At 49.7% G+C, this 26,849-nt stretch overlaps 1 protein-coding gene across 3 annotated transcripts; it reads left to right on the top strand.

The window, feature by feature from the left end:
- The first annotated feature begins 2,008 nt into the window (after positions 1–2,008).
- On the top strand, positions 2,009–26,797 carry LOC125706329 (E3 ubiquitin-protein ligase NEDD4-like). Of its 3 annotated transcripts, none has more exons than XM_048972985.1 (27): positions 2,009–2,141; positions 3,119–3,192; positions 5,523–5,601; positions 5,728–5,766; positions 7,581–7,634; positions 14,393–14,443; positions 14,772–14,833; positions 15,256–15,358; positions 16,932–17,089; positions 17,438–17,540; positions 17,731–17,856; positions 19,999–20,199; positions 20,306–20,383; positions 21,939–21,993; positions 22,076–22,134; positions 22,320–22,385; positions 22,557–22,786; positions 22,878–22,999; positions 23,542–23,612; positions 23,735–23,830; positions 23,934–24,007; positions 24,725–24,785; positions 24,988–25,047; positions 25,161–25,268; positions 25,459–25,555; positions 25,641–25,713; positions 25,789–26,797. In XM_048972985.1, exons 1-27 carry the CDS (start codon positions 2,088–2,090, stop codon positions 25,889–25,891), a joined length of 2,457 nt encoding a protein of 818 aa, XP_048828942.1. In that variant the 5' UTR covers positions 2,009–2,087; the 3' UTR covers positions 25,892–26,797. The 3 variants fall into 3 exon arrangements, with proteins under 3 accessions (XP_048828942.1, XP_048828944.1, XP_048828943.1); XM_048972986.1 differs by having other exon boundaries at positions 2,083–2,215; XM_048972987.1 differs by lacking the exon at positions 7,581–7,634.
- The last annotated feature ends 52 nt before the right edge of the window (positions 26,798–26,849 follow it).

The following is a 26,849-nucleotide window of genomic DNA, read 5'->3' on the forward strand; positions in this document are numbered from 1 at the left end:
TGTTTGCTTGGGGGGGGGGTGCTGCCTCCTGTCCTGTGCTGCCTGGGATAGGCCTCAACCCCCCCCCCCCCCCTCAACACGGTATGTGGTTGAACGGTGGACAAATGATTATGAAATGTTCGTCATGTTAAACACACTAATCTCAAAATGGTACAAACTTAGTGCTAAAGAACATATAATGTTGTGGAAGATGAGGATTTATCAGATCGTTTGAGTTACCTCATATATCACACGTGTCCGAAAAGGCCTGCCTACGCGAAAATGGATGCACCGGAGACTGTGATTTGGATGGCGAAGTGCTGATACATAGCGCCCCCTAGTGAGTTTTTGTATTATTTATTGTATGCATTGACTTGAGAATGACTGAACCACAAGACACCCTTGATGGCAGATTATATATATATATGATTACGATATATACAGTACTTTCAGGTCTAATAATCAGCTCTTCAATTTTAATCATTGTTACTACGTTTGCTGGAGAATGTGAACAAATGGTACTAGGAGACCGTTTACCCAAATACATGGATGGATTATGGCTTGGGGGACCTAGGGGCCCCGAGTGATGTCCCCCACCTTGTGAAGGCAGTCTGTGGCCATTTTTAGAAGAAATGATCCCATAGTCACGGCAGTGCTGGTTATTTAAGATGGTCCTGGGCTGTTTTGGATACTACACTGGTTTTGAATAATTGTGGTATTTCGGGCCCCATCAGTTACCGGGGGGGGGGCTGGAGCCTGGTTCTCCATTTGTGAAGATAGTCTGTGACCATTTTTAGATGAAATCTTTCAGAAAAGGGGCAGTGCTACTTGTTTTAAGCAGGGTCAGAGCTGGCAGGAACAGGTGGTGTGACCAATTCTGGGGGGGGGGGGTCCTCTCATGGCAGCACCTACAGCACCTAACTGTCTAATAATTTACTTTTATTCATGAAATATTTTACCAGCAAAATTTGCATATTTCTCACCACATCACAGTACTTATTTTCATATTCGCCCACTTGTTAGCATCTCCATATATTATCGCTCTTTACTTTGTTTTTATATAGAAATGTTTGTATGTGGTGCTGGTATGTGTGTATTATGTATTTTTGGGATAACAAAAGTATTCTGATGATTCTGACTCACTAGAGCAGCATATAGCAAGTTATTCGCATGGATTTCAAATCCTTCTCATCTTTGCCAGGAAACAGTATTTATTTGTTTGTTTGTTCATGCTGATCGATTGCCAGGAATTCATGCAAGTAGCTGAAATGTGCAACAGCCACACCAGCTCATCGAATGCAAAGTAAGTACAGTGAAGTATGTTTCCTACGTATTTGCGCTCCGATGGTTTCCATAAACAGGAAGGAGGAAGGAACTACTCCGAGCTTTTTAAATGTCTGTTTCCTGACCCCGGGACCTGCCGTGAATGCGAACCTCCAGGGATGGAAGAAAACTGTAATTTACAAAGCGGTTTGAAAAAAATAAGCAACTCTAGACCCCAGCCATAAACGGACATTTGCGCAGCCAGTGAAGTAAATCAGAAGGATCACCTCCGGGTTGCATTAGCTGTCATTACAATTATTAACACTAGTTTTAATATTCCACTACTTTTGTCGTGAAACAGACGCGAGCTAGTTGGTTAGCAGCCTTTCCTTCTGCGCGGGGGGTGGCTCTCTGCAGGACATCGGGGGCCAGGCCTGGAAGTAAAATATTATAAAAATTAATAAATAAAATATAATGGGGTACGAACTGCACAGTGCCTTCAGACAGCAGGGATAATTCACACAGTAGCTGATCTGGGCATAACTGGATCCGGCATGCCGATCGGGGGGGTACCACAGCACAGTTTACGTTTATAATAAGAATAATAATCATTCCGCCTCCGGGTTCACATTGTAAGTTATTCAGGCGGCCGCCCTCCCCCCGCTTCCCGGTCACTGACCGCCGCACCCGCTTCGTGTCCGGCTCGCAAACGGCGTGAGGACGAGCCAGACCTCGGCTCCGGTCGGTTTGACGAGTCCAGCAAGGCGGGGGCGGGATCTAGACGATACGGGAAGGCAGGATGGTGGCGAGCGGGGCGTCGGTCCCGCCTTAAAGTGGACTGGCGGATGCGCTGGGACTGGGACGGGCTTCGGGACGCCTCGGACACCTCGCCGCTTTCCGTGAGTGTGCGGCATCGGGAGGGGAAGAGACCATGGCGGTGCTGCCCGGGATCCAAAGTCCGCACATCGCCGAGGTACCGGCTTCATGGGGCAGCTCTGTCCCCGCAGGCAGACGCTTTCCCCGTTGCCACAGGTCTCCTTGGGATAATCCGTCTCGCTGGCAGCTTTTCCTGTGTATTTATTTCTGTCTTACGGTATTTTAGGTGACCCGGCAAAACCCGCAGGCGTCCGCCAACTAGGTTAACTAGCAGCCTACACGCATCGCCGTCAGGTCCTGTCCGGAACGTGGGCTGCTTTTAAACTGGGAACTATGGAACTGTATCTGGATGGTTTGCGGGACTAGTATAATAGCCCGGCTGGTGAGGTTAACACTCATGTCATGCGCTAACCAGCTAACACTCGTGAGATTTCCAGCTGGATCAGTGGCGGAGAGGCGCGGTGTTCAGGTGACAGATGTCCTGCTGTTTAGGAGACTAGTTAGACTAGTTAGTGGCGGTCAGACAGCCGAGCCGGGCTGATGGGCGTGTGAATGCCGAGGCCTGACTTTACACTTATGGCTCTTACTGGGCACTGCCGCCTTCATCCCGTTAGTCCCTGAGTTAAAGCCCAGATTGGGCCGGACCTGCGGACCATGTGCAGCTGCCGAGGCAAAGGCCAAGTCAGATATCCCACGTTGGTCTAATTGCTTCCTTCTTGTTATGAAACGCGGTGACCCCCCCCCGCTCGTCGCGTAGAAACGGGAAAATCGCTTTTCCATTAAAACCAGCTCGTGTTTCATTTCCACAGAAAATGGGTGAATGTGCGCGGCAACGTCCGATACAAGCTGCTCATGATCTCCGCGGCGGCTGGACTTTGCTCCTTGTTTAAATACCAACCTCTTATCGAAATTCGCCTGCATTTTCACACCTGTGCTTTTTTTCTTTGTCTGCCTGTTTATATAATTTGATCTGTAGGCTATGTGTACTGTGACTTTGCAGGAAGAGTCCAGGATCCTAAAGGTGGAGGTTATCTCTGGCATTGGACTGGCGAAGAAGGACATCTTTGGAGCCAGGTGAGGATTTTGACTTTGTTGTTAATCACGCTCTGGATTTTACTTGGCCTGTGTATGATGCGGCCTCATCGATGTTGCCTCCCAGTGTTATAATGTGTGAAAATGTATTATTTGACTTGCTTAATTAAGAAATTGAGTTGTCTTCTCTGTACCTAACCTCTTACCAGTGAAACTCACATCTGTTCTTACACCTAGTTAATAGTCTCATTAATATTGTGCTGAATGTCGGTATTGATTAGCTGGAGCCAGAAAGGAAATGATCTGCCAAGATTAAGGCCCTCAGCATCAGAGAAAGGCGATGGTGCGTTTATGGTGCTGGGAGCTGTAATGGAGCCCGCAAATGCATTTACACAAAACAAGGCAACCCACTGATCTAAAAGCAGGCGTGTCACTGTAAATTGTTTATGAAGTTTTGTCTTGTACCTGGGATGTGTTTCAGTGTGTTGCTATGTCTGATTGTCTATTTGACGTTATACATGCCTTATTCTAGGTCAATATAGTGAGACAAAATAAGATAAAGTTTATCGATCCCGGGGAAAATTCATTCGCATAGAGCAGCAATGGAATGTGAAGTGCACCGACACAGGCACGCGTTGCAAAGTGGACAATACAGTATTAATGTATCCCCCAATGGTACAAAAAATGTTCCTCAGAGTCCATTTCTGTACCTTAAATTAAAAGGTACATTTACCCTCAGCCAGGGTACAGCCCAAGTGACAAGTAACTGTCCCCTCAAAGTTACAAATTGGTACTTTTTTTTTTTGACTGGGTAGGGCAGTGGGAACCTATTTGTATATCTTGAAATATATATTACACAGGCATTGTGGGAACCCCCCCACTTGCCGTATTTTACCACTGGCACACCTCCCACCTCGCCACCCGTTTTACCGGTTTGCGCCGTAAACTGGTCTGCAGACATGAAGGTTGGAAGCTCCTATCTTTTCAGGTCCAAAGTGTTAGAATGTGCAGGTCATCGATTTCAGATTTTAGTCTTTTTCCTTCAATTTTTCCCCTTCTAAATAAACTGAGGGCTTCAATTGAAACGGACTGATTTTGCATTCCGAGCATAAACCCTGCATGTCCAGTGTGGCCTGTAGGTGGCACCATTTTAATAACTGTATGCCCATTCTTGTTAAACTGAGTCTGGTTTTAAAAAGAGCCAGATTGCCACTGCAGTCATGGGTGTAAGTTTAATTTCAACATTGATTAATAGGTACCATCATTGTGGGTAGCAGCAATAGGGACCAAATCAGCCCCCCCCCACCCCCTAAACTCGCACTGTACTCCCACAGTATTGGTAGGGACCAAATCAGCCCCCCACCCCCTAAACTCACACTGTACTCCGACAGTATTGGTAGGGACCAAATCAGCCCCCCACCCCCTAAACTCACACTGTACTCCCACAGTATTGGTAGGGACCAAATCAGCCCCCCACCCCCTAAACCCACACTATACTCCCACAATGTTGTTAGGGACCAAATCAGCCCCAAATGCCCTGCCTCCCTAAGTGAGCACGTGTCCCTAACATAAATACCCAAGTCTACTCTCTTGGCTCTTGTATTTTCCATTCACATCATATCATACCTGGCAGTATCTTAAAACAAGATATCTGCCTTGAGTACACATGTAACATTTCTGTGGATTGATATACACTTAGATTTTCCTTTGTGAGCACCAACGCGGACTCTGCTGTAAACCCCTGGGTAAAACAAACAGTATGCAGAAACGAGAGCAGCACTCATGGCTGAAGATAATGATGCCCGTTAGGAGGTATGACATTACCATGCTATATTGAATACGGGAGACTTTTTGTATTTTGCATGAATTTGTTACATTATAGTAATCTCATATGGGTTAAATGTAGAAGAAGCATGGTAATTTGGTTTAAATTAGGGGTAAAGTTGCTCTCATTTCTGCTGCACTTAGTGTAGGATGAATTGTCTTCCATTATGGTGATTATCAGGAAACGCATACAGGAAAGCAAATTATAGCGGTGGAGGAGGATGTCGTAGCTGGGATGTGGAACTGCTGATGTGCCTGAGGTACAGGGGCGCTCTCTGCCGGTGGGCTGCGGATTGGAGAGTCACGAGGAGCCCAGAATGCCACCATCAGCCAGGCCGTCCCGGGACAGACGGTGTTTGGGTTTGCAGCTGTATGCAGTGTTTTGTGGCAGCTCTAATCTCACTGCTCGTGGTAACCTTAATGCGGTAACTCAAACGAGCGTGCCATGCAGCCCCAGTGTGCCCGCCACACACCCGCGCACTCCCGAAGCGTGACCGCGCACTCCCAAAGTGTTCATTGAACTTAGTTTCCCTGTTTTCTCCCCCCAGTGATCCATACACACGAGTCACCTTATACAACCCCGTAAATGAAGAACGTGTAAGCGTTCAGACGAAAACCATTAAAAAGGTCAGTCACTCATTTATTTATGATTTATTCATTCTTTTACCATAGATGTACTCTGAAATGCTGTTGATTTATATTTAACGGTTAAGAAACGTAAATGCATTTTGCTTTCATTTCTTTCTGTCCAAGACTCTAGACCCAAAGTGGAATGAAGAATTCTACTTCACAGTAAGTGATAAAAGCTGTTAAAATGCCAGCTGCGGTGCCGCCCACACTGAGGAATGCTTCATGCTGCAGCCGCTTCCTATTGGCTCACTGCAGCGTCCATCACCCGTTACACTCTGACCTGATTGGTGGTCTTCACAGAGTCACTTTCTGGGACACCACTTAAAAGGAAGCAGTCATCAGCTTAGACTTCCTTCCAGTGGGGTGTAGTAATAACTGCGTGTTTGCTGGGGGGAGTCGGAAAGTCTGCTTGTGGCGCCTGGAGGGGCCACATACATGCAGCCTGCTGTGTGCTGCTTCATATCGTCGTGCTTGTATGCCCGTGGGGGGGGGCTCTCGCTCTCTGGCACTCTGACGTCATCAGGCCTCCCCAGGCACTGGCTGCTCTTTCGCAGCTCCTGCCCCTTTCTCTGGGTAGATGTGGCCTTTTGCTGCCTCGCAGCTGAAGGTGACTTGTGCTGCTCAGTATGGCAGCTCTCCACTTCCCAGGATCCCTCCTGTGTCCGTCTGCTGAATCGCTGGGCTGTGCCCCTGCCTCCTGTGCCCGTGCCGCCTGTGTCAGACCGGCTCATGGGAGCATCTGATCTCCTGGGGGGGTGTAATATTCATTTAGTACTGATGTGGGACGACTGCTTCCACCCCATGTTATTTAATGAAAGGATGTTGCTTTCCAAGGAAGGTCAGCTTACAGGCTAATAGTTAGTGCCTTACGAGCACATGCTTATATAAACGGCATCTAATCAGGGGGTGTCCTTTTCGCAACAATTTACCCAGCGTCCTCAGGCCCCTGTGAGTAACAGCGGAGTAATGCTGGAGTAGTGAGTGATGAGTAACGCCGGAGTAATGACAGCAGGCCAGTATGGTCGTGTCTGTCTGCTAATGATGGATGTTGGACCCATGGAAATCGGTGACCCCTTGCTCCTGCCCACAGGCCTTGTCGCCTGTCTTCATTCTCCCGCCATCGTGCCTGCCGTTTCGGGGGGGGGGGGGTCTAGCTGGAGCCTCCCTTCTGAAATGCGCTGACACGCCTGTGGCTGTTAGAGCCTTGGGGGCGGGGCGGGGGGGGGGCACCTGCCTCAGGGTTATTTGCAGCGCTGTCGGTGCACCCCCGTTGTAACCGGATCAGGCGTGGGTGCTGGCTGCTGCGGTGGGGTGGGGGGGCACTCCAGTGTTAAGCTGGGGGGGTGTGAGGGTGGCCGGGGTTAATTGGCTGCTGATGCCGGGTGTCTTTTTAGGGACTGTTGACGCGGGCGGCGGCTGGCATAGCCTGCTCGTGATGCAGCTCTGCTCACCGCCAAGGAGAGCGCCCCCATGCGGGGGCCTCCGTGCTCCCGTACCAGCAAGGACACCTATCTGGCCAAGAAGCCAGTGATCACATGATCAGACCCAGAGACCTGATGCTGTGAACAGTTCTGGTTTATTCACTTTGTATGTCCCACTAGAACATGGGGGAAAGGCGTACATGTATGTCCTCAATTCTGAATTTAATTTTGAATTTCTGCTTTTAAAAATTGAGGCACTCTTCTTTAGGGCCAGTTCAGTGCTTAAATCTTGTGTCCAAAACAACTGAAATAGCTGACATTTATTCTATATTCTTTGCACCGTTGTGCCTCATCGTGGATTTTTTACCTTTTTTTTTTGGATGAAATGCTGTTAATTGTCCCTAAAAATAATAACGATGATTCAGTGTTTATAAATGCAGTAATAATGACGCGGCGGAGCCTGCGGCCGGTATGGTCTGGCAGGTGCGTTTCTCTGAAGTGCGTCGGGGACACTGCCCTTGCGTACCGATCTCCGATCCTCTCCCCCGTCTCCAGGTTCATCCGCGGAAGCACCGGCTGCTCGTGCAGGTGTTCGACGAGAATCGCTTGGTAAGACGCAGCGTGTGTTTCCGACATCTTCCCCTCCCCCTCCTCCCCATGACCACAAGATACAAACTGCACGTTGCACATGAAGGGAGGCGGCGCGTAAAGAAAAACAGAAGTGGGTGTGGCCAATGACGTGTGGATCTCTCGCCGGGCGTGGGCCAGATTTTAGCCTAGTGTTACAGCTTTGAAAAAGAAGCGACAGGGAGGGCTGATATTCGGGGTGCAGAGCTCCCGTAGTCATGGCGACTCGGACAGCCGAAAAGCAGCGGCAGAAACTGGATGAATTGTTCAGTGACCGTCAGGGTGAAAGCCACGCAGGGGAAGACGTCTGTGCAAATTTGCAACCTCTTTGTTCACTACGATGCTAAAAAATGTGCACGTTTTTAAGGTGGCAGTGACCCTTCTAAGCTTTCGTTGTGAATATTTTTAGATGTTGTTTAGTATGAAGGTGTATTCTCTGCCGCTCCGCAAATGAACACCAAAATGCATCTTCAGTATTAATAGACGTTTTGCGTTACCGGAGGGCCGAACCTCGTGATGTCAGCAGTGGTGCTGGACCTGTGCAGAGCCCAGAGCGGGAGATGCTGGGGGCAGGATGTATGCATGTGCACATCTGAGGCCGTGACCTGATCCCGATTCTCTCCGGATTCTGCGTCACGGGCGCGGTGGTCTTGCCCTGACTTGTCTGTCATGGACCCCAACCTGTGCGAGGAGCTGCCGTCCGACTGTGTTTTGGGGGGGGGGTCATGTGGCATGCTGGATCACACCCTCCTGCTGAGTCATCTTCAGCTGGCGCCCTTTTTAGGGGTTGGGGGGGGGGGGCACGGCTGGTAACTCCTGGGTGTGTTGGGGGAGTGTTGTGTCACTTTCTGCGTGTGAAGAAGTGGGTCCTCTGAAAGCCTCTTCCCCGACTCCCTGGGCTGGGCTCCCGTTCGCTGCCTCCCAGTCCGCGTCTCGCTGGTGGTTCCCCAGCCGTAGCAGTTATTTGGAAACCTGATCCTGCTGCGGAAGGCTGAGTTATACCCGACCTCATTCCCCCTGATTTCCTGTAATCCTACCCCAGTGGGGAGGAATATTCGTGGCTCAGCAGTGGCGGGGAGACTTCAGACCCTCCAGCCATTCTGCAGGAGGGCTGCGCGTTGTCATCTAGGCTGGCATGCGGCGGGACCGGCCCACGGCGCTGGACTTCTGCTGCCAACGCGGGGCCCACTTCGCCGTGCCCGGCTGCTAGCTGCATGGAAACTAGAAGTGATGGTGCAGAGGCTGGCACATAGGGGGCGCCACGGGTCTCTGAGAGGATTTTTCTGGGATCGCTGCAGCCACTCTTTTCCTCCTGTGCATTTTGTTTGCTCGTTTTATCACTTGCTCTCCCTGCAAATCTGACCGGCGCCGTTGCAGGGTCTAATCGGGGCTACTTTGATGAGCCTGAAGGATTTGGGCCGGTCGCCTCTCCCCCTCCTCTTGGGCTTTGTTTTTATTTTTATTTAACTTCCTGGCTACGTGCCGCAGCCTTGAAATCAGGGCTTTGGGAACATGGCTCAGCGACTGCGCCTCCACTTCGCCACCAGGAGGAGCAGCACGGACCCTCTGTCCGAGACGTGTGGCTTGCGGGGGTCGGAGTTCAGCCCCCCCGACACCTGCTCCCGGCCTGGGGGGGTCAGTGCCCCGCTGAACTCCCCCCCAGGATGGCAGTGCTCCGCCCTGTTCATCCCTACGCTCGGCTGCGGCGGCAAGAAGAGTACGCTGCAGATATCGCTGCGCCCATACGGGCCGACCGGAGCGGCCCAGGGCTCAGCAAGTGGCACCGGCGCTGAGCAAGAGGACCAGGACCCAGCCGGTGATGCCGGCTACTGCAGCAGCAGCAGCATCTCGGAGGCGGAGCCGTGTGGCAGGAGTTTGGGCCACGGATCGACCCACCAGCCGCTGCGCCGCTGCTCCTCCCTCGTCATCTTCCCCTGCAGCCCGTGCACCACCCCTCCCACCTCCCCCCTCGGCTCCGCCCTCCAGGCCCGGCCGTGCTTCAACAGACGCGGGGCCACCGATCCAGATGGGGACCATAACTTCAATCGGCCGGATTGGTGCTCGGGCATCACGCTACATTTCGCTCCCAATGGGAACGCCTGTCTGGAGCCCCCTCAGCGCACCCCCCTGTCTGACCCAGAGCCCCGTCTCCAACATGTAACTCTGCTCCGCAGCACATCTGTGTGCCTCCCCCCCCCGCAGGGGCCTGCTGAGGATCCCCAGGATAGCCGCTGGGGCGGAGAAGCCGCTGGTCAAACGGGGGCCCAGCGCTGCCCCCCCCGCCCTGCAGAGGAGTGTGTCGCTGGAGATACCGCTCTCCTGCACTTCGGGCCGCGTTACCAGGAGAAACCCACCTCTTGTCCACATCCATGTGTCCCCCAGAGCGGAGGGCAGGGCCCCCAGCCTCCTTAGGACAGAGCACACCAGCTACAAAGATAATCGTGCGAGAAGTTGCACGGGAGCAAACTGCACGGTAAGCTGGGTCTCCCCGCCCGCGGGTGCATTTATGACCGCAGCAGAACCATCTTCGTTCCTGAATGCTCAGTCTTGGAGAGCCGGGCCTCCTAGATGCAGGGCAGACAGAGCCACTAAGCGCATTAGCAGCCGTGTCTCACATATTATGATAATTTGCCTCTCCTTGTTATACAGATATAACCTGAGAGCGTGACGAATTAAAAAAAATAGTGAAAAGAGATTTATCTGACACGGAGGTTACACAGAGTGCGGCTGTTTTGAGTCCCTCCCAGGTTAGAATCCGATGCCCCCTCCCCCACCATCCTCACGTTTGCAATCAGCCGGATCACAAGTGGCACAAGTTTGTGGTTGTCCCTTCGATTATCGCACGTTATCCTTTTGTATCTTACGTTGTGGTCATTTACTGTAAAGTCTGAGGAAGTCAGATCTCTGTAACGTTTATCATATAATCTGTCATATTAGGCAGTAACGTTGTTCGATATCCGGGGATCAGATTTGCATCACGATACCAAATTGTTTAAATGGTCCGATTTATGATAGCAGAATAAGACATGTGCTGATGTCATGTTCTGTTTAAATTGGAGAATGTAAATAATTGGCCAGAAAGCTTTCGATCATGATTATTCAGGAAATGATTCAAATGCACCAGAAAGCTTTAATATTGATTGTTTTATATTGTTATTATGTTGTTATTTTAATTAAAGTGAAGGTTTTGTGGTGCAGATTAGCAGGATGACGTTGTAGTATTTTGTATTTTGTGGAAAATGAAAAATGTAGACAATTTTGGAATATTGATAAAATGTAAATATTGGCTAAGATTCAACCGATGCTGATATCTTAATTTCTCACAAATATTGGCTGGTGCGTTACTCAGTATCCCGTACGTGTCTAAGGCTAACGTTCCTTTTTACTTAACTAGCACGTCAACCACCTCAGGGCCATGTTTTCAGTGATCACCAAGGGTCGGTGCTTTGAGATGCGGCGAATGGGCGGACGAATCCCCTCGTCCTCCACTTCAGAAAATGGCCATCAGCACCAAAGATAATCACTGTCTTGTTCCCTGTATTAATGAACCTTCCCCTGCCCTTCTGCTTTGGTGGGAGTGAGCAACCTGAGGGCAGAACCGCCTTTTATCTTCGAAGCAGGATTTTGTCCCCAGAAATTGATTGTAACATAAACAGGTTGAATCATTGAATCGTCATCCTGATGGTCGATTCATCACGATGCATCAATGTATATTTGCACCCTAGTTTAAATTCGTGTTTGGCCTGACTTGCCAGTTCATTCATATCCGTTGGCGAGAAGCAGGCCAGACTAAACGACAAACGCAAATATAAGGCTAACTTTAGCACATTGCTGATGAGGTTCAGTAACAGCTGAGGCCAAATTAGTATCGAATCTATGCATATTTCACGCTGTATGACAGGGTCCTGCTGCCAGGATAATTCATAAATAGGCCTGTTTATTCTAAAGCAGGATAACATTTTGAAATGGGAAATGGGAATGTTTTACAATATGGGTTTAGTATCAATTTGGGATTGATGCTGAGGCATGAAAGCTGGTGTTGGTGTCAAAGTCAATATTTTGGTGTTGATCCAGCTCTATTAGGAAGGCAGTATATGCGTGATGAGTCTTAAGTGTAATGATTCAGGATCTTTATTGTCTGTGTGAGGTCACTGCATTGGTGGTTTGCTTATTCCACTAGTACGAATAGTGCAGATTGACCGAAAGTGTGTGTGTCATCACTGAAGCCGCCTGAAAGCTGCTCTCATCTTTGCCTGTTTGTGTGTCACGCTTCTGTATTTTACTGTAAGAGTACAGGCGGAATGATGGGGTTTGTAAGGGGTGCTGTCCAGCTGCTAGGACGCGGTGGCGCTGTGAGGAGGCTGCGTGGTCTGGGGGGGGGGTCAAGGCGTGGGAGGGGGGGCTGAAATGCCGCTCAGTCGCCTTCATGCATTCCGCTCTTCAGCCAGTTTTGACCAGTTTGTCATTATCATTAATTATTATTATTGTTTTTTTGAGGCATGCGGTCGCAGCTGACCACCTCGTTTAGCCGTGTCCAGGTCGATGCGGCGAAATGACTTGCAAATGAAGAGCAAAGGCCCCCCGCCCTCAGACCCCCGCGTCCCAGCACGGCGTAATGAAAGGAATGGTAGCTTGTTGTTATTATTGTTATTATTATTATTAACACTTGCAGTTTCAATATTTACCCTGAGATAATTATAGGTTGGGTGGGGCCCAGGCGAGCTGCTATAAATAAAACACCGAGATCGCCCCCCGACTCCACAGTGTCTGTGCCTCCGCTGGGATTCTCAGCTTTTAAATTTAACACGACGGTATGAGAGGGGCGTCTGTCATGCCGGCCATCTGACTGCGGGGGGCGCTGCAGTTGTGGGCAGCACGCCGGCTCCCCAAGCCCCACCCCTCTTCCCCTAGTGCTGTATGTGAGGTGTTGGGCTTCAGGCCTGATTGGCAGCTCGTCAGAAACCCCCCAGGGGAGGACTGTTTAGTGTCACCCCCGCACCCTCATAACCTCGAGAAGTTCCTGTTCTGTGGCCGTGCTGAGTCAGTGTAATGGTGCAGCGCTGTCCAGGTGCCATGACTCTGTAATCGTACAATTCTGCTGCACGGTTGGCGATGTGCCACGTCCTGACAGAGGGATGTTTTACTGTGCTCAGCAAAGTGTTCATAGGCTTTCCCCGTGGTTTGGGGCCTGCTGTTGGATTTAGATGTTCAGTGCGCTGCCTGAATGTTACATTTAGGAACAGAGCTCTCACTGCACTTACTAATGAAACGCAGTCGGTCCAGTGGAGGCCAGCCTGTACATTTACACTGATCAGCTGGAGCATTTAAAAAAGACAATTAATGTGACTTAAAAGATTTGCATGATTCCTTTCTTGTAAAGGATCATAGCCGAAAACTTGTCATAAGTTTAGATATAAAAATTAAAATATAAAGCATACATTTCTTCCTGACACCGAAGGCTTAGAAACAACATTTCAGTAATTTTCAGTGTTTGCATTTGTCTTTATTTGAATTTAAATAGGAAACCTAATCTTGCTTTTTATTAGAGTGGAACCGTGTTTCATCAGACAGGGATTTGAAAGTGTTGCTCAAACTGAGCGGCGGTTTGAAGGTGCAGGTCCGTTTGGGCCGAGCCACGTCCAGCGTGCCCTGCATAGGCGTGTGTCTGCTGGAATCAGCTGGTTTTCCGTCTCTTTCTGGCTTCATGGCTGTAACGCTTGGGTGCCGACCGATAGCGGGTAGGTGGGAACAGATGTGGGGGCCAAAACCGTTACAGGCATTCAGATTTTCCATCCCTGCTCTGCCGATTGTGATCAGTTAAGAGGCTCCGTCCAGGAGTCTGGATGCAAGCGAAATAGCTTTGTTTGTTTGGTGCTCGGACAGCAAATGATGTCACAGACGTAGGAGGTCCGTTGCCCTCCGGCCCTCGTTGTCCCCTTCAGAAATGTGGCCCCCTAAGGAGCCCATTAGCTCCTGACCTTCTGCACTTGGCTGGGTCCTGAGCCCAAATTTAATTGCAGGAGATTTTCTTCCTCATGTTTCAGTGTTTGTTTAGCGTAGTTTAGACCGATGTTTGAAGGCAACGCTGAATAGGCAAGAACAGGAACCCACTGCATGTCTGCCCATTTATACCGGGCATCCGGAGTCAGCAGGTCCGTGTCAGTCAGTGATGAGAATGGAGAGGCCGCTAGCATGCGTGTCTGGGGCTTTCGCCCGGCTTACGCCAGCGTGAGGGTAGCCGCTGGCAGCCCCCTCTGCCATATCTGTGCCCTCCGGCCTCCTTTGCAGTTCACAGCCGGTTCATCCCCTCCTCGTTCACGTGTGACGCCCCACCCTAAGCCTTGGCAGCCCTGATGGCTGCCATACAGATATCCCCCCCCGGTCTCTGTTAGGCTCCTCTGTGACTTCGATACCGACGAGCCAATCAGAATCCTTTGGGCAGTCTGCACGATGGGGCCATCTGTATCTGCGGAGGTGTTTGCGTTGCCTGTACAAGGGGCAGGGAGACTGGGTGGGGGTAGGGGGCTGAGTTATATAAATCTTCTGCCCCCGGTGCGTGGCGTGATTGCGGTTATTTTTGTTGTTCTTATTTGTCCGTGCACCACATGAGACGATGACTGAGTGAGTCAGGCCTGATCTGTTTGTTTTACCAATTACACCATGTGACAGCAACCCCCCCCCCCCCCCGCTCCCCAAATTTACTGCCTCTCAGATGTCTCCCTTTCTGCTTTGCTTTCCAGACCCGGGATGACTTCCTTGGACAGGTGGACATACCTTTACATCAGGTCCCAGTGAGTCATGAGTTCCGGAATTCTTAACGCAGCTCTGTTGTTGGTTCCCAGCCAGCGTGTCAGCGGAGTGCGTCATCTCTCCGGCTGCCATGGTGACATGTATCACAGTGTGGCACTTACTAAATGAAGCCGATTTTCCTTTAAGACATAGCGTTTACGCGAGTTCGGGGAGTTGTTGTTTGTGCTGTGAAAGTGTTTCCCGTTCATCACAATGTAATTAAAACGGTTCCCTAAAACGCTTGTCATTACGGACCATGTGCAGAGTGAATCATTACAGGAATCACTTAGCAAAAGAGTATTTCTGCCTGATGTCATGATTTTCTTCCAGACAGAAAATCCTAATGGTGAAAGGCTGTACCAGCATAAGGATTTTCTCCTTCACCCGAGGAGGTTTGCTCTGCCTCATTAGTCCTGGAGCCTCTGTGTTCTCGCCTTTCTGTGTGGGTGTGCGTGCGGCGCGAGTGTGTCTCTGGGACCTCTGCCTCACCTGTAACACGAGAGCATGCGGGAGCCTGTTTTGTTCTGTGCTGTCATTTGAAATCCACCAGCATGATAAATCTCTTTGCATGTTTATAGCCAGAGTGTTCAGGTTATATATGGAGAACTGTTTGTTGTATTTGTGTGGCTCCAAATATACAATGTATGTTTACAAACATGCATACAACTGTGCTAGTGGTATGTTCAAAGCGACTGGCAAGGACGCCGGTGTACATGTAGTGCTGGGTGTGCGTTCAGTGTGTGTTCAGTCTCGCGTATGTTCCTGCAAAGTGAATCACTGATTGCATGCTATGCTGTTTCTCTCTTGTTGACAGTCACAAATCCCGGGTGAAGGGTTTTCTGCGCCTGAAAATGACGTACCTGCCGAGAGGTGGCTCGGCCGAGGACGATGGGACGGACCACACAGAGGAGCCTGATGTAGGTCTTTGGGAGCCTTTTCTCACTTCCAGTTGGCCGCTTATCATTTCAGGTGTGCTGGGGGTTTATTTCTGGAAGTTTTCAGGTATAGTGAGATGTAAGGGTCAGTTGGGTGGATTTGGGGGAGGGGGGCAGGGAAAATTCTGTTTGGTTCACTTTTTTTGTTACTTTTGTATTACTAATAAAGCAGAAAATCATTACAGGACATAAATGAAGACCCAGATAAATACACACTCCCAGTGCTCTGGCAGATGGGTGTCCACTGGTAAAACATTTTTCAGTCTGGCTTTGGAGACGGGAAATGCTCAGTACTGAGAATCTCAGATTTTATTATATTGCCGAGTGTTTCTGGAGAGTCGTCTGACACAGCATTGCCTTTATGTATGGCTTGGCTTGGCCTTTCTGATTGAGCTCTTGCGCATTACACAGCGCGCATTACACAGCGCGCATCACGCAGCGGGCATCACGCATCACGCAGCGCGCATCACAGTACGGTCCAAGGCACAGTGTCTTGGGAAGGTTGTTCTTTGGTCACCCACACGTCTAACTTGTAGTGTGCAGCGTTTTTTTGTCTGCACTAGCTGTGCTGCTGCCTACATAACCTATAAATACGGGTGTGTGCACATGTGAACACGCACGCACGCACGCACGCACGCACATACGTAGGGTATACCTATCCTTATGGGGCCCGCTCATTCACTTCTATGGGGAAAATGCTAATGCTAACTATGACAACCTTAACCCCCACCCTGCCCTAACCATAACCATAAGTAACCAAGCAAAATACAAGAGCTTTTGCATTTTTAGGTTTTTCATAGCAGTCACAGATTTTTGTAAAATAAACCGGTCCCCATAAGGGGAAAAAAATGGATATTTATCACGTTATGGGAACATTGTGTCCCCATAAGGATAGGTATACCCACTCGCACATCACACACACACACACACACACATCCAATGACGTACGTGGGTGTGTATGTGTATATTTTACCATTTGATGTTGTGTATATATCTCTTACCATAAGAGCTGTATAAGGAAACCTTTACGCGACACTAATAGTCACCCTGATATGTGGCGAATTCACACCATGCTGGTTATTCCATGCTTTTTCACTATGAAAATGTAAAACACTGACCTCTTCAGGATGAAAGGGGAATTCCTGGAACACTCTGCGTGCTCTCGTGCTGGGCTGCGCGCTGATTGCCAAGGCTCCGCCCACAGCCTGTACTGGGACCATAACGGTTATGCTGCCATTGTGGAAAGGAGCTTAGCACAGAGTGTTAAAATATACAGATTTAAGCGTTCGCATTCGCAGAGTAAATCCGAAAGCAGGACGTGACAGAGAAACGTGTGGCTGCCGTCTTCATCACTGCTATATGTGGCTGTACATTTCAGTGCCAATCTGTGTGTCCTTTGCGAGGACACAGTGTCCGCTGGAGAAGCCTCAGGCTTCGCCACACTGTTATATGCAGGAGAAAAACTTTAACAAGATAGGTGTTAAAAGAATGGATGTCGTCTTTTGCGTGGAACCAAATGCTTTGGTGTTATTGGCACTCCTGCGGTTGTGTGCAGCCTGGCTGGGATCTCCTGGAGGGCCAGGACATGGCTGGGCCTCAGCCCCTGCTGCCTGCGCTGCCCCCTGGCTGGGAGGAGCGGCAGGACAACCTCGGCAGGACATACTATGTCAACCACGAGAGCAGGACGACTCAGTGGCAGAGACCTACAGCCCAGTAAGTCTTAACACCCCTCCCCCCCTCCCCACCCTATGTCACCCCCTCCCACGCACCTTCGTCGAGAGACGTGCCGCACATCTCACAGATGGCGTCATGGCCGATAAGTGTCATCTCGCTCCTTTTAAATCCTGCGGCTGTTTTTGAAGAGAGATGAGCGCCATCTGTCTTAAAGATATGGGGCGTCTGTGTAAAGTCACAGCGAGTCATGACAGTCGACACCATTCTTGCGTTCGGCGTGGGAGGGACTGCCCCTGTATCGCTGTATGATTTGGGTACGGGAACCTGAGATCTTGATTACGGGGCTGATTAATTGGCGGCGTCCGCGGCGCTCCGCTTTTCCGCCAGGGACGGACACGAGGAGGAGGAGCGGCGGCAGACGGGCCACATGGTGGCACAGCACGCCTTTGCGGCTCGCCGGCAGATATCCGATCACGAGGAGGGCCACCAGGTTAGCGCGCCGGCCGACTGGGACGCTGGCGCCACCCTCTGGCCGAGTCTTCGGCTCATGTCACGAGATTGAGGGAATGGGAGACGTTTTAATGAAGATCCTGACGTTTAGGAAGCCTTTTTAGGGAAGCTGTCCAGTGCCACCCTGTCCGCTCAGTCACTGTCGTAGCTTCTGTCCCACATTTACACAGCACAGCTGGGGCCTCTCTGTGGAGGAGGAGGCCTCGGCGTATGGGAACCGCGGACATCGCTCCTCCCTGCCGTCCCCGTCCCTCTGCGCGGAGCCCGGCCTGCCAGAACGCCGGCCCTCCCTGCCGGTGAGTCCTGTCCCTCTGCAGGGTTCGGGGAGATCCCCTCCGCAGTGTGTGGTGCTGTGTAACATCGGGAAATCCCTTTGGAAAAAGGCATTAAAATTTGATGGTCACACATTGAGTGAGAAGTTCACTGTGCGAATATCTTAAATACATACACTAGTTGTTTATCCTTATTGTTTATCCGTATTATGGACTGTGCATAATCATTTGCGCCATACTTTTACATAACTGGCAGCGCAGTAGGTTTCTTCACATCAGCGTCACCACAAACACGATAGTAATGCGCTGTGCTACGACGTTACCGTGGCTACGATATCACTAGAGTTAGGAATTTTTCAGCTCCATTAGAATCCTATAGGACCATCGTCATTCACGCACCATCATTCTGCGGCACACGACTGTAATATAACAGATTTATTATTCAAAGAAATTCTAATATTAATTATACGTTGCGCTACAGACCCAGCCCAGCCTCACACTCTAGCTTAAGCCCGTCGTGTGCGACCGACCGTGAATCAGAGAAACCTCTGGCCCCTAGGAAAATGACGAGGGGACAATAATTCATTGTAACACATTTTTATTTATTAAACTATCCACAGGACCAAAAGGAGAATTTGTCTAAATTGTGACATGAAATTAAAATACCAAAATGATTGATGCTAGACAGCTGGCATGGGTGTATGTATGTAAAGTATCTTAACTTAAATGACAATCGAAGGCTACCGTTTCGTTTAGGCTGTGTCTAACTAGGATTACCGCCATAACACAAGCATCCTAGGCGTTATACCATGATATTTTGTGTTTTGACAGTTTTTTTTTTCCAGTGTTGCTATTCTGGTATTTTGAAACCTTGAAGGTCCCCCGAGCGGAGATGGGGTCTGCAGGATTGAGCTCTAAATAGATCCCAGGCGGCTCTTTTCAGGACCTTGGGAGTTGGCATATCGCCGCATTCTTCTGATTCACGCACGATTTCACCAGCTTAATTTACGGCAGTCTGCCCCTAGTGGCAGATCCCGCATTCTCTGTTAAGCGAGGAGGGCCATTAAGCAAACACCAATGAGCAGTCTTCAGAATTCAAACTTTTTTTGAGCATTTTTCCCAGTGAATTTGCAGATATTTTTAGAACTTGAATTTTATGTGAATGACAGAGTTTGACCTCCCAAGCCGACTGCTGATCTGGCTAAATGCTGCGTAACGTCGTCCTTCCTCTTGCTGTCCCGTTATCCCGTGGCTGCCTTTTATTATTATGGTCTGTATGCGCCTGCTCCACACCATGCCCCTGAACCTCTGCTCCTCGTCATCCCAGACAAGCGAACCCGTACAGCGTCACGTGATCAGCGTCCTCCTCAGGCTGGTCTTCTGCGCTTGAGTCACAGTGTCCTTATGAGGGATCTTTTTCCTCCAGTTTCTGCCCGCCCCTGCGGGGCTGCCCCCCAGCTGGGAGGGACAGCACGACAGCCAAGGGCAGCTTTACTATGTCAGTCACACCAGCAGGACCAGCACCCGGAACCACCCTGTTTCACAGGAGGCTTTTGGCTTCTCCGTGAGTGTGTTTGCCTGTCCAGGACACTGTGGGGCGCTATAACCTGCAGACCGCATATCATCGCTGTAGCATGAAAAACGCATATCTCCAGAAGTCCATTATTTCAGGGGTGTGAACAAAACGCATTTTCGCAAAAATTACAAAATAAATCTAACGCAGCATAACGAGACCCCCTCAGCGCCGCGAAGAGAAACCCACCAATCTGCAGCTGCCAGGAAACTCGCGTGGATCACTGTCAGTTTGGCAAATGCATCGGTGTCAACAAGATACGAGCTTAACTCACTTTATATTCGTAATTAACAATGATGTCTGTTAGCTGTAAATGTTAAGTTGTTAAAATCTTTTCGTTAGTCGACGTCAAACACGCTCAGGGGACCGAATGGGCATGTTCCATCTGCAGTAAAAAGTCATAATCGTTAAAAAGCGCGGTTTTGGGCAGCCAGCGACAGTATCCTGTTTGATTTTGGGAGGCAGAGAAGGCTCTGCAAGCTTACCGGCTGCTGTGCTACTTCGCTGAGTCAGACGTGTACAACCTCAGTGAGTCAGACGCTGGGTTATACGGCACTAAGTGGTGCGGTCCTGCCCCCCCCCCCCTCTGACAGGCGGTCACAGACGTGGATGCAGCTGGGACTCCACATGCTTCCCCGGGGTCGCTGATCCCGCACCTGTCTCCAGGGGGAGCGCCGCCACGCTCGTCTGAGCCTGGGCCCCCGCTGAGCTTTATGCCCCCAGGCTGGGAGATCCGCACTACCCCAGATGGACGGCCCTTCTTCATCGACCACAACTCCAGGACCACCACCTGGGTGAGGTGCTCTGGGGCTCGTGCAGAAGGGGGGTTTGGGGAGAGATCGTTCGGGGATTCTTGGCTTCCGCCGGCGTGCTGCTGATTCTCGTCTCTCTGACGAACAGGAAGATCCCAGGCTGAAAATCCCGGCGCACATGAGGAGGCGACCCTCGCTCGACCCCTCTGACCTTGGGCCGCTCCCAGTAAGTAACCCTCTCGAGGCCTGGGGTGGTTGGGGGAGACGGGCCATGCTAATCAGCTGCTGTTCAGAATAACAGTAGTCCTCTGGTGGCTGAACACAGTAATATAGGGTCACTGTCACCATACGTGTGATGTCAGCTAGAATTAGAATTTAGTGATTGTCATTGTTGTGCACTGTGTGCTGTGGTGTGTCAACAACGAAATGTGTTCTCTGCATTTAACCCATACGTGACACCGTGACATAGCAGGGGGCCACTAATTCAGCGCCCAGAGAGCAATACTTGAGGGCGGTACCTTCCTCAGGGTACCTCAGTGGTGCCTTGTTGGTCGGGGATTCGAACCTGCAATCTTTCAATTACAAATGCACTTCCCTAATCATTAAGCCACTACTGCCCACTGGTGGCAAACATTCACAAATAAACCGTAGAATAAGAAGCTGCTGAATTCTTCTGAATGGTGTGAGGCTCAGTGGGTTAGGGTACTGTTCCTGTAATCAGAAGGTTGCAAGTTCACATCCCAGACTCAGCAGAGTGATGTCACTGTTCCCCTATTCCAGGAACTGACCCATCATTCACAAAAATTGTATGTAAAAGCATCTGCTAAATTAATATTATTAGAGATGGATCGATTGGCCATCAGTCGATTCTCATGAAAAATGTGTAATTAGCTGTTGGGAGATATTTGTTTTGTTGTGCAGATATTGAACAGCGATTTGATGTGATGCAGTTCCCAAAAAACATGTCTTCTGTATGGCAAGATTTTAAAATATCTGATGTGGATAAGAAACCAGCCTGCCTTGAGTGGGGACTAGCGCAAAACGGGTTACTATGATTAAATGGATGAGGCACTTAAAGGGGTTCAGCTAATGCTGTTAGCATAGACAGGTAACACAGATCGAGCAACGAATCATTACGTACTGCAAGTTACAGCAGCAGCGGGTCACTACGTACCGCAAGTTACAGCAGCGACAGTGAAAGGAATCGCAGCCAGCCTGTGGCTGTTTATTGCGTTAATAGGCATGCTGTAGCTTTCTCAGTTCCAATGTCATTTTAAGATTATAATTTGATATTTCTGGCTTTTTGTGAGATGTAAAACTAGCTTAGGAGTGCAGCTTCTGCCTTCTGGGTCATTTGAGTGGCTGCAACAGTCACATTTAATTTACAGATTTTGTTTGAGATGCTTGTCAATTCAAATTATTAATTGCAATATGTTTAGGCTGGTCTGTTTGAAACAGGCCTTCAGCTGGCTGGTCAAAAAAAGCTGATATCAGTGATCAGATCACTTATTATATAAATAGCCAAGCTTCAGAAATAAGTCAAACATCCTCTCCCATGTCCCCAGAAATCGTTGTGGGTATTTGCCGATCTCGCAAACAGAAGATCAGTTATGCAATGTAAAGCGGCTTTGACTAGGTTTTCACATCTTGAAATAACAGTAAAATAACAACAGTTTAAAAGTAATAATTGCCTGCAGTGGACCCAAAGTGGGGAAATTAGTGCAGATGCTGGGGGGAGAGGAGCTTGGAGTCCAGGCTGATCTTCCTGGCTTCTGTTGCAGGCTGGGTGGGAAGAGAGACTCCACAGTGACAACAGGATCTTCTACATAGACCACAGTGCGTAGGCCGACCTCGCAGCCCCCCCCCCCCCTATAGTCTGTGTACATTTACAAAGTAAGTTCATTGCTGCCGTTTGCAGACACCAAGACCACGCAGTGGGAGGACCCTCGATTGCAGGATGCAGCCATAACAGGACCGGTAAGCGTGCAGTTCATGTCAAGCAGCAAAAACGGACAGCTGATGTCTGTGTGCTTGGGGTTCAGAGCTGTGTGTGACTCTGCGGGCTTGGGTGTGAGCTTGGGCTTCTGGTCCCAGCCCAGCGGGGTTAGGGTGCCGTTCCTGGGCTTGTGTAAACACTGAGTCAGTGTCCGTCTCCACCCCAGGCCGTGCCTTATTCCCGAGACTACAAGCAGAAATACGAGTACTTCTGCAGGAAGCTGAAGAAGCCGGTAAGAGCCTCCCCCCCCCATCCCCTAGTCCCCCCCGTACTGAAGCAGACAGTCCGGGTGTTCAGTGAAGTTCGACTGCAGCCACATTTACATACATGTAGCTGCACAGGCCACTGCTGCCTGGGATGGGGGTCCCCTCTGACTCGGCCCCTCCCTCGCCTCCTCCTGCAGTCCGACATCCCGAACCGCTTCGAGATGAAGCTGCAGCGAGCTCGTCTGCTGGAGGACTCGTACAGACGCATCATGTCGGTGAAGCGGCCCGAGTTCTTGAAGGCCCGGCTCTGGATCGACTTTGAGGGCGAGAAGGGCCTGGACTATGGCGGCGTGGCCCGAGAGTGGTTCTTCCTCATCTCAAAGGAGATGTTCAACCCCTACTATGGGCTATTCGAATACTCGGCCACGTGAGTCTGCTTGTCCTCTCTCTTTCGGGGGACGGGCCCTGGGTTTGGGAGATTGGGCCTGCGTGCCTGATGCCACTCCGCTGTGTCACAGGGATAATTACACACTGCAGATCAACCCCAACTCGGGCCTGTGCAACGAGGATCACCTCTCCTACTTCATGTTCATCGGAAGGGTGGCGGGCATGGCTGTCTACCACGGCAAGCTGCTGGACGGTGAGCGTCACCTTCCCTGTGCCAGTGCCATACTGCCGTTAACGGCTCCACACCATTCTACCTCACCGCTGTACCCGCACTAAAATGCACTGCACAAAAGCACTGCACCACTGGATACCATTGCTGCTAATCAGCACAGCATCACTGCACTCCGTGACTACTAAGTCATAGCTGCACTGCTGCTAATCTACGCTGTGCAACTGGACATTACCACTGCTTTGTCACTAAAAAGCTCTGCACAATTACACTTCAGCACTGCACTACAAAGCACTGAACAACTGCACACCAACAGTACACCACTGGACCCCTCTACTGTCACTAATCGGCGCTGTGCAGAGAATGGCTCTGGAGTTCTGGATGTGCTGGATAAATGGCTTGACCTCACATCCCAAGCTTTGCTCTCAGCTGCATCTGTGTGTGTGTGTGTGTGTGTGTGTGTGTGTGTGTGTGAGCAAGATGGGATTAATATTTGTGCAAATGGCAAATAAGGCATCGTTTCATTTCCACACATTCTGACCTGCACCTGTGCCCCCCCCCCCCAGGCTTCTTTATCCGGCCTTTCTACAAGATGATGCTGCAGAAGCCCATCACCCTGCAGGACATGGAGTCGGTGGTGAGCGACCACTGCAGACAGAGCTGCTTACTATGAGTGTGCTTCCCCACCCAGTGCTGCTTATCGTGGGACCTTCTTCAAACATTCGTAAGCGGCCAGCTAACGTCCTGCTCTGCTCACAGGACAGCGAATACTTTAACTCCCTGATGTGGATTCTGGAGAACGACCCGGCAGATTTGGATTTGCGCTTCACCATTGATGAGGAGTTCTTTGGACAGGTGGGCCATGGATACCATCCCACTCCTTAATGGCACATGTCACTTTGTTTGCTACTTCTGCCACACTTCAATATGTCATTGCATTACTGTTTTCTGGAACCAGACTCAACAGCATGAGCTGAAGCCTGGTGGATCAGACATCATGGTCACCAACAGCAACAAGAAGGAATACATACAGTAAGCTCTGCTGCCCCCTGGTGGTAGTGGCCTGAAAGTACAGCTACAATGATATTAAAATGTTTCCCCAGAGTTAAGCTGGCCGTAAACTTCAAACGACATCCGGATAAAACGCTGGCAAGATTAATCTGCCACCTTGATCGTTCTGTGTCACACCTCTGGAACGCATTCATGGATGCACATATTAATTTACAGTATTTGAAGTGTAGTGAGGTGCAAAGCATGCCAGTAACTGCATAATTAGTCCTGCTGACCAACCACAGAGGATCACATTTATGTCAGCCAATCGTGGACAGTGGGTGGGATCAGAACAAACGGAAAAAGTTCACCTCAGGGACACTACACAGGTGGCATGCCAAACGGTGATCGCAACGGTGATTACACTTCATACAACATCGTATTGCCAAAACGACAGCGATTCCGTCAATTTCATCTGAAGTGGCCGGCCAGCTTTGTTTTCTAGACTATAAATTCTTAGTAGTACAATCTCTTTTTACACTCTTTCAAAACACTTTAGCCCATATTATTCCTGAGCAAGATATTAACTTCAATTGTTTAAATGTCTCACTTCATAAATGTGATGTGAAATGCTCTAGTGTTTTGGAAAGGTGTAGCCCTTGATTAGTAACCCAGGGAAGTAAATAGCAGATAACCGTATTTGCTAGACTGTTACCGTCACGTGGAACTAGAAAATGACTTTGCTGGTGACTTTGACAGCCTCGTTATCCAGTGGAGGTTCGTGAACAGAGTGCTGAAACAGATGGACGCTTTCAAGGAGGTACAGAGACAAGGTCGCATCTCCGCGCTCCTCATCCTGCTCCCCAACCATCTGCCCGCCGGGCTTGCATGTAGCCCTTGAAATTCATCCCGTTCTGCTGCGGTTTTGCTTAAAAGCAGAAACGCAGGAAGCGGTACCCAGCACAGGGGCTGCAGTTTGCCCATCTTCCCTAACATCTGAATGTTCTGTCTCGCGGCTTTAGGGCTTCTATGAGTTGATTCCCCGAGACCTCATCAGGATATTTGACGAGAATGAGCTGGAGGTGAGGATCTGCCCCCCTAAGCCCCCCAAAGCCCCCCACGTCTCCCCCGATCATTGTCTTTTTGTGTGTGCTGTGTTTTGAGCTCTACCATCTTGCCGGATCCCACCCCACAGCTGCTGATGTGCGGCCTTGGAGACGTGGACGTCAACGACTGGAGGGAGAACACCAAGTACAAGAATGGGTACTGCGCCAGCAGCCCAGTCATCATCTGGTTCTGGAAGGTACCTGCTCTTTGGGGGGGGGGGGGGGGGGGGGCATCTTCTGAGGCTCTTCGTGTTTACTGTCAGTGTCTGTTTAGGTCCAGTCAGTTTTTTTACAAATAGGTTGTTGGGGATTTGTGCTGTGTGATGTGTGGGGTAGCCTGCAGGGTGCGCTCTGGTAATAAACGAGGGTCCTTCTCCATCTGCGTAGACGGTGCTCCTGATGGATGCCGAGAAGCGTATCCGCCTGCTGCAGTTTGTGACGGGCACCTCCCGTGTGCCCATGAACGGATTCGCGGAGCTGTACGGTGAGACGGCCCCCTGCCCCCATCAGCGGACGGCTGATGGCTGCGATGGCGATGCTGATGATGTCATTTTCTGACTCCTACTCAGGGTCTAACGGGCCACAGCTCTTCACCATTGAGCAGTGGGGGACGCCCGACAAGCTGCCCAGAGCGCACACCTGGTGAGCGAGCACCCCAGTGCACCTGCCGTGCCACGATGCTTCCATCACGTGACGCGTCTCTCTGTCGCCCTGCAGCTTTAACCGGCTGGACCTGCCGCCATACGAGTCCTTCGAGGACCTGCGAGAGAAACTGCATATCGTCATCGAGAATGCGCAGGGTTTCGATGGCGTCGACTAGAACGGGGGCACCGGTGGAGCTCCGGCCAATGGCCGCGCAGATGCATGCCTGCCAATCAAAACCCACCAAGAAGGCCCGCCTCCTTATTTTTGGTTTCTCAAACAATCGGGTTGCTCAGTTTCCCATCTGAGCCCACAGTCTGAGAGCTGCATGTTCATTCACGCAGATGCCTTCTGTAAATATCACTGAATGTGTTTTCAAAAAGAAAAACCACACACACACACTGCCTTATCCATTTTGACTAACCCCCATATCTCCTGTTCCTGCTGACCATCTACTCGAGTGTACGCTTGTGCATGTATGATGGTGTTGTGTAAATGTTTTATACATAAGTGTCTTAACATATGGCTCTTAAGTAAAGAGCTCTTTGAGACGAAATGCACGTTTACACATTACTGGTTCCCTCTAGTGATAGATTCACAACTTTTCCTTTGACGTTTATCACTTTTAAGATTTTAGCCTTTGTTTTTAAAAGGAAAGAGTTTTGTTACCGAAGTTTATAAGTCTGGAAGTGCCTTTCTTCAGCTGTTTGCAACTTCATATTCAGATTTAATTTTTAATGAACATTAAGTATTGCGTTTACAAACATTTGAGTATAAGGATAGGATTTTTCCCACTTATTTATTGCATAACAATTACAACTGCCATATGTATTAATTGTACTAAAATGTGAGTCAAAATTGTATTCTGTTACACTTGAAAGAACATGAAATGAATTAGAAATTAAATATTAAAACGTTATTTTATATATGCATCAATATATTTGATACATGCAATTTTGACTGTTAGAGGGTAAATTATTTAGTAAATCTTGTATAATTATTTAAATATCATTAAAATGCATGCCAGAGGGAACAGTGCTATATTTGGGACAATTTGATAAACAACGACGAGCTGTTTACCTCCCTTAGGCTCTGTCTCCTGTCATTGACGCTCTCCGATTTGTGTTGGCACTTCT

The sequence above is a fragment of the Brienomyrus brachyistius genome, chromosome 13 (genome assembly GCF_023856365.1).
Source record: "Brienomyrus brachyistius isolate T26 chromosome 13, BBRACH_0.4, whole genome shotgun sequence".
Classification (NCBI taxonomy): Eukaryota; Metazoa; Chordata; class Actinopteri; order Osteoglossiformes; family Mormyridae; genus Brienomyrus; species Brienomyrus brachyistius.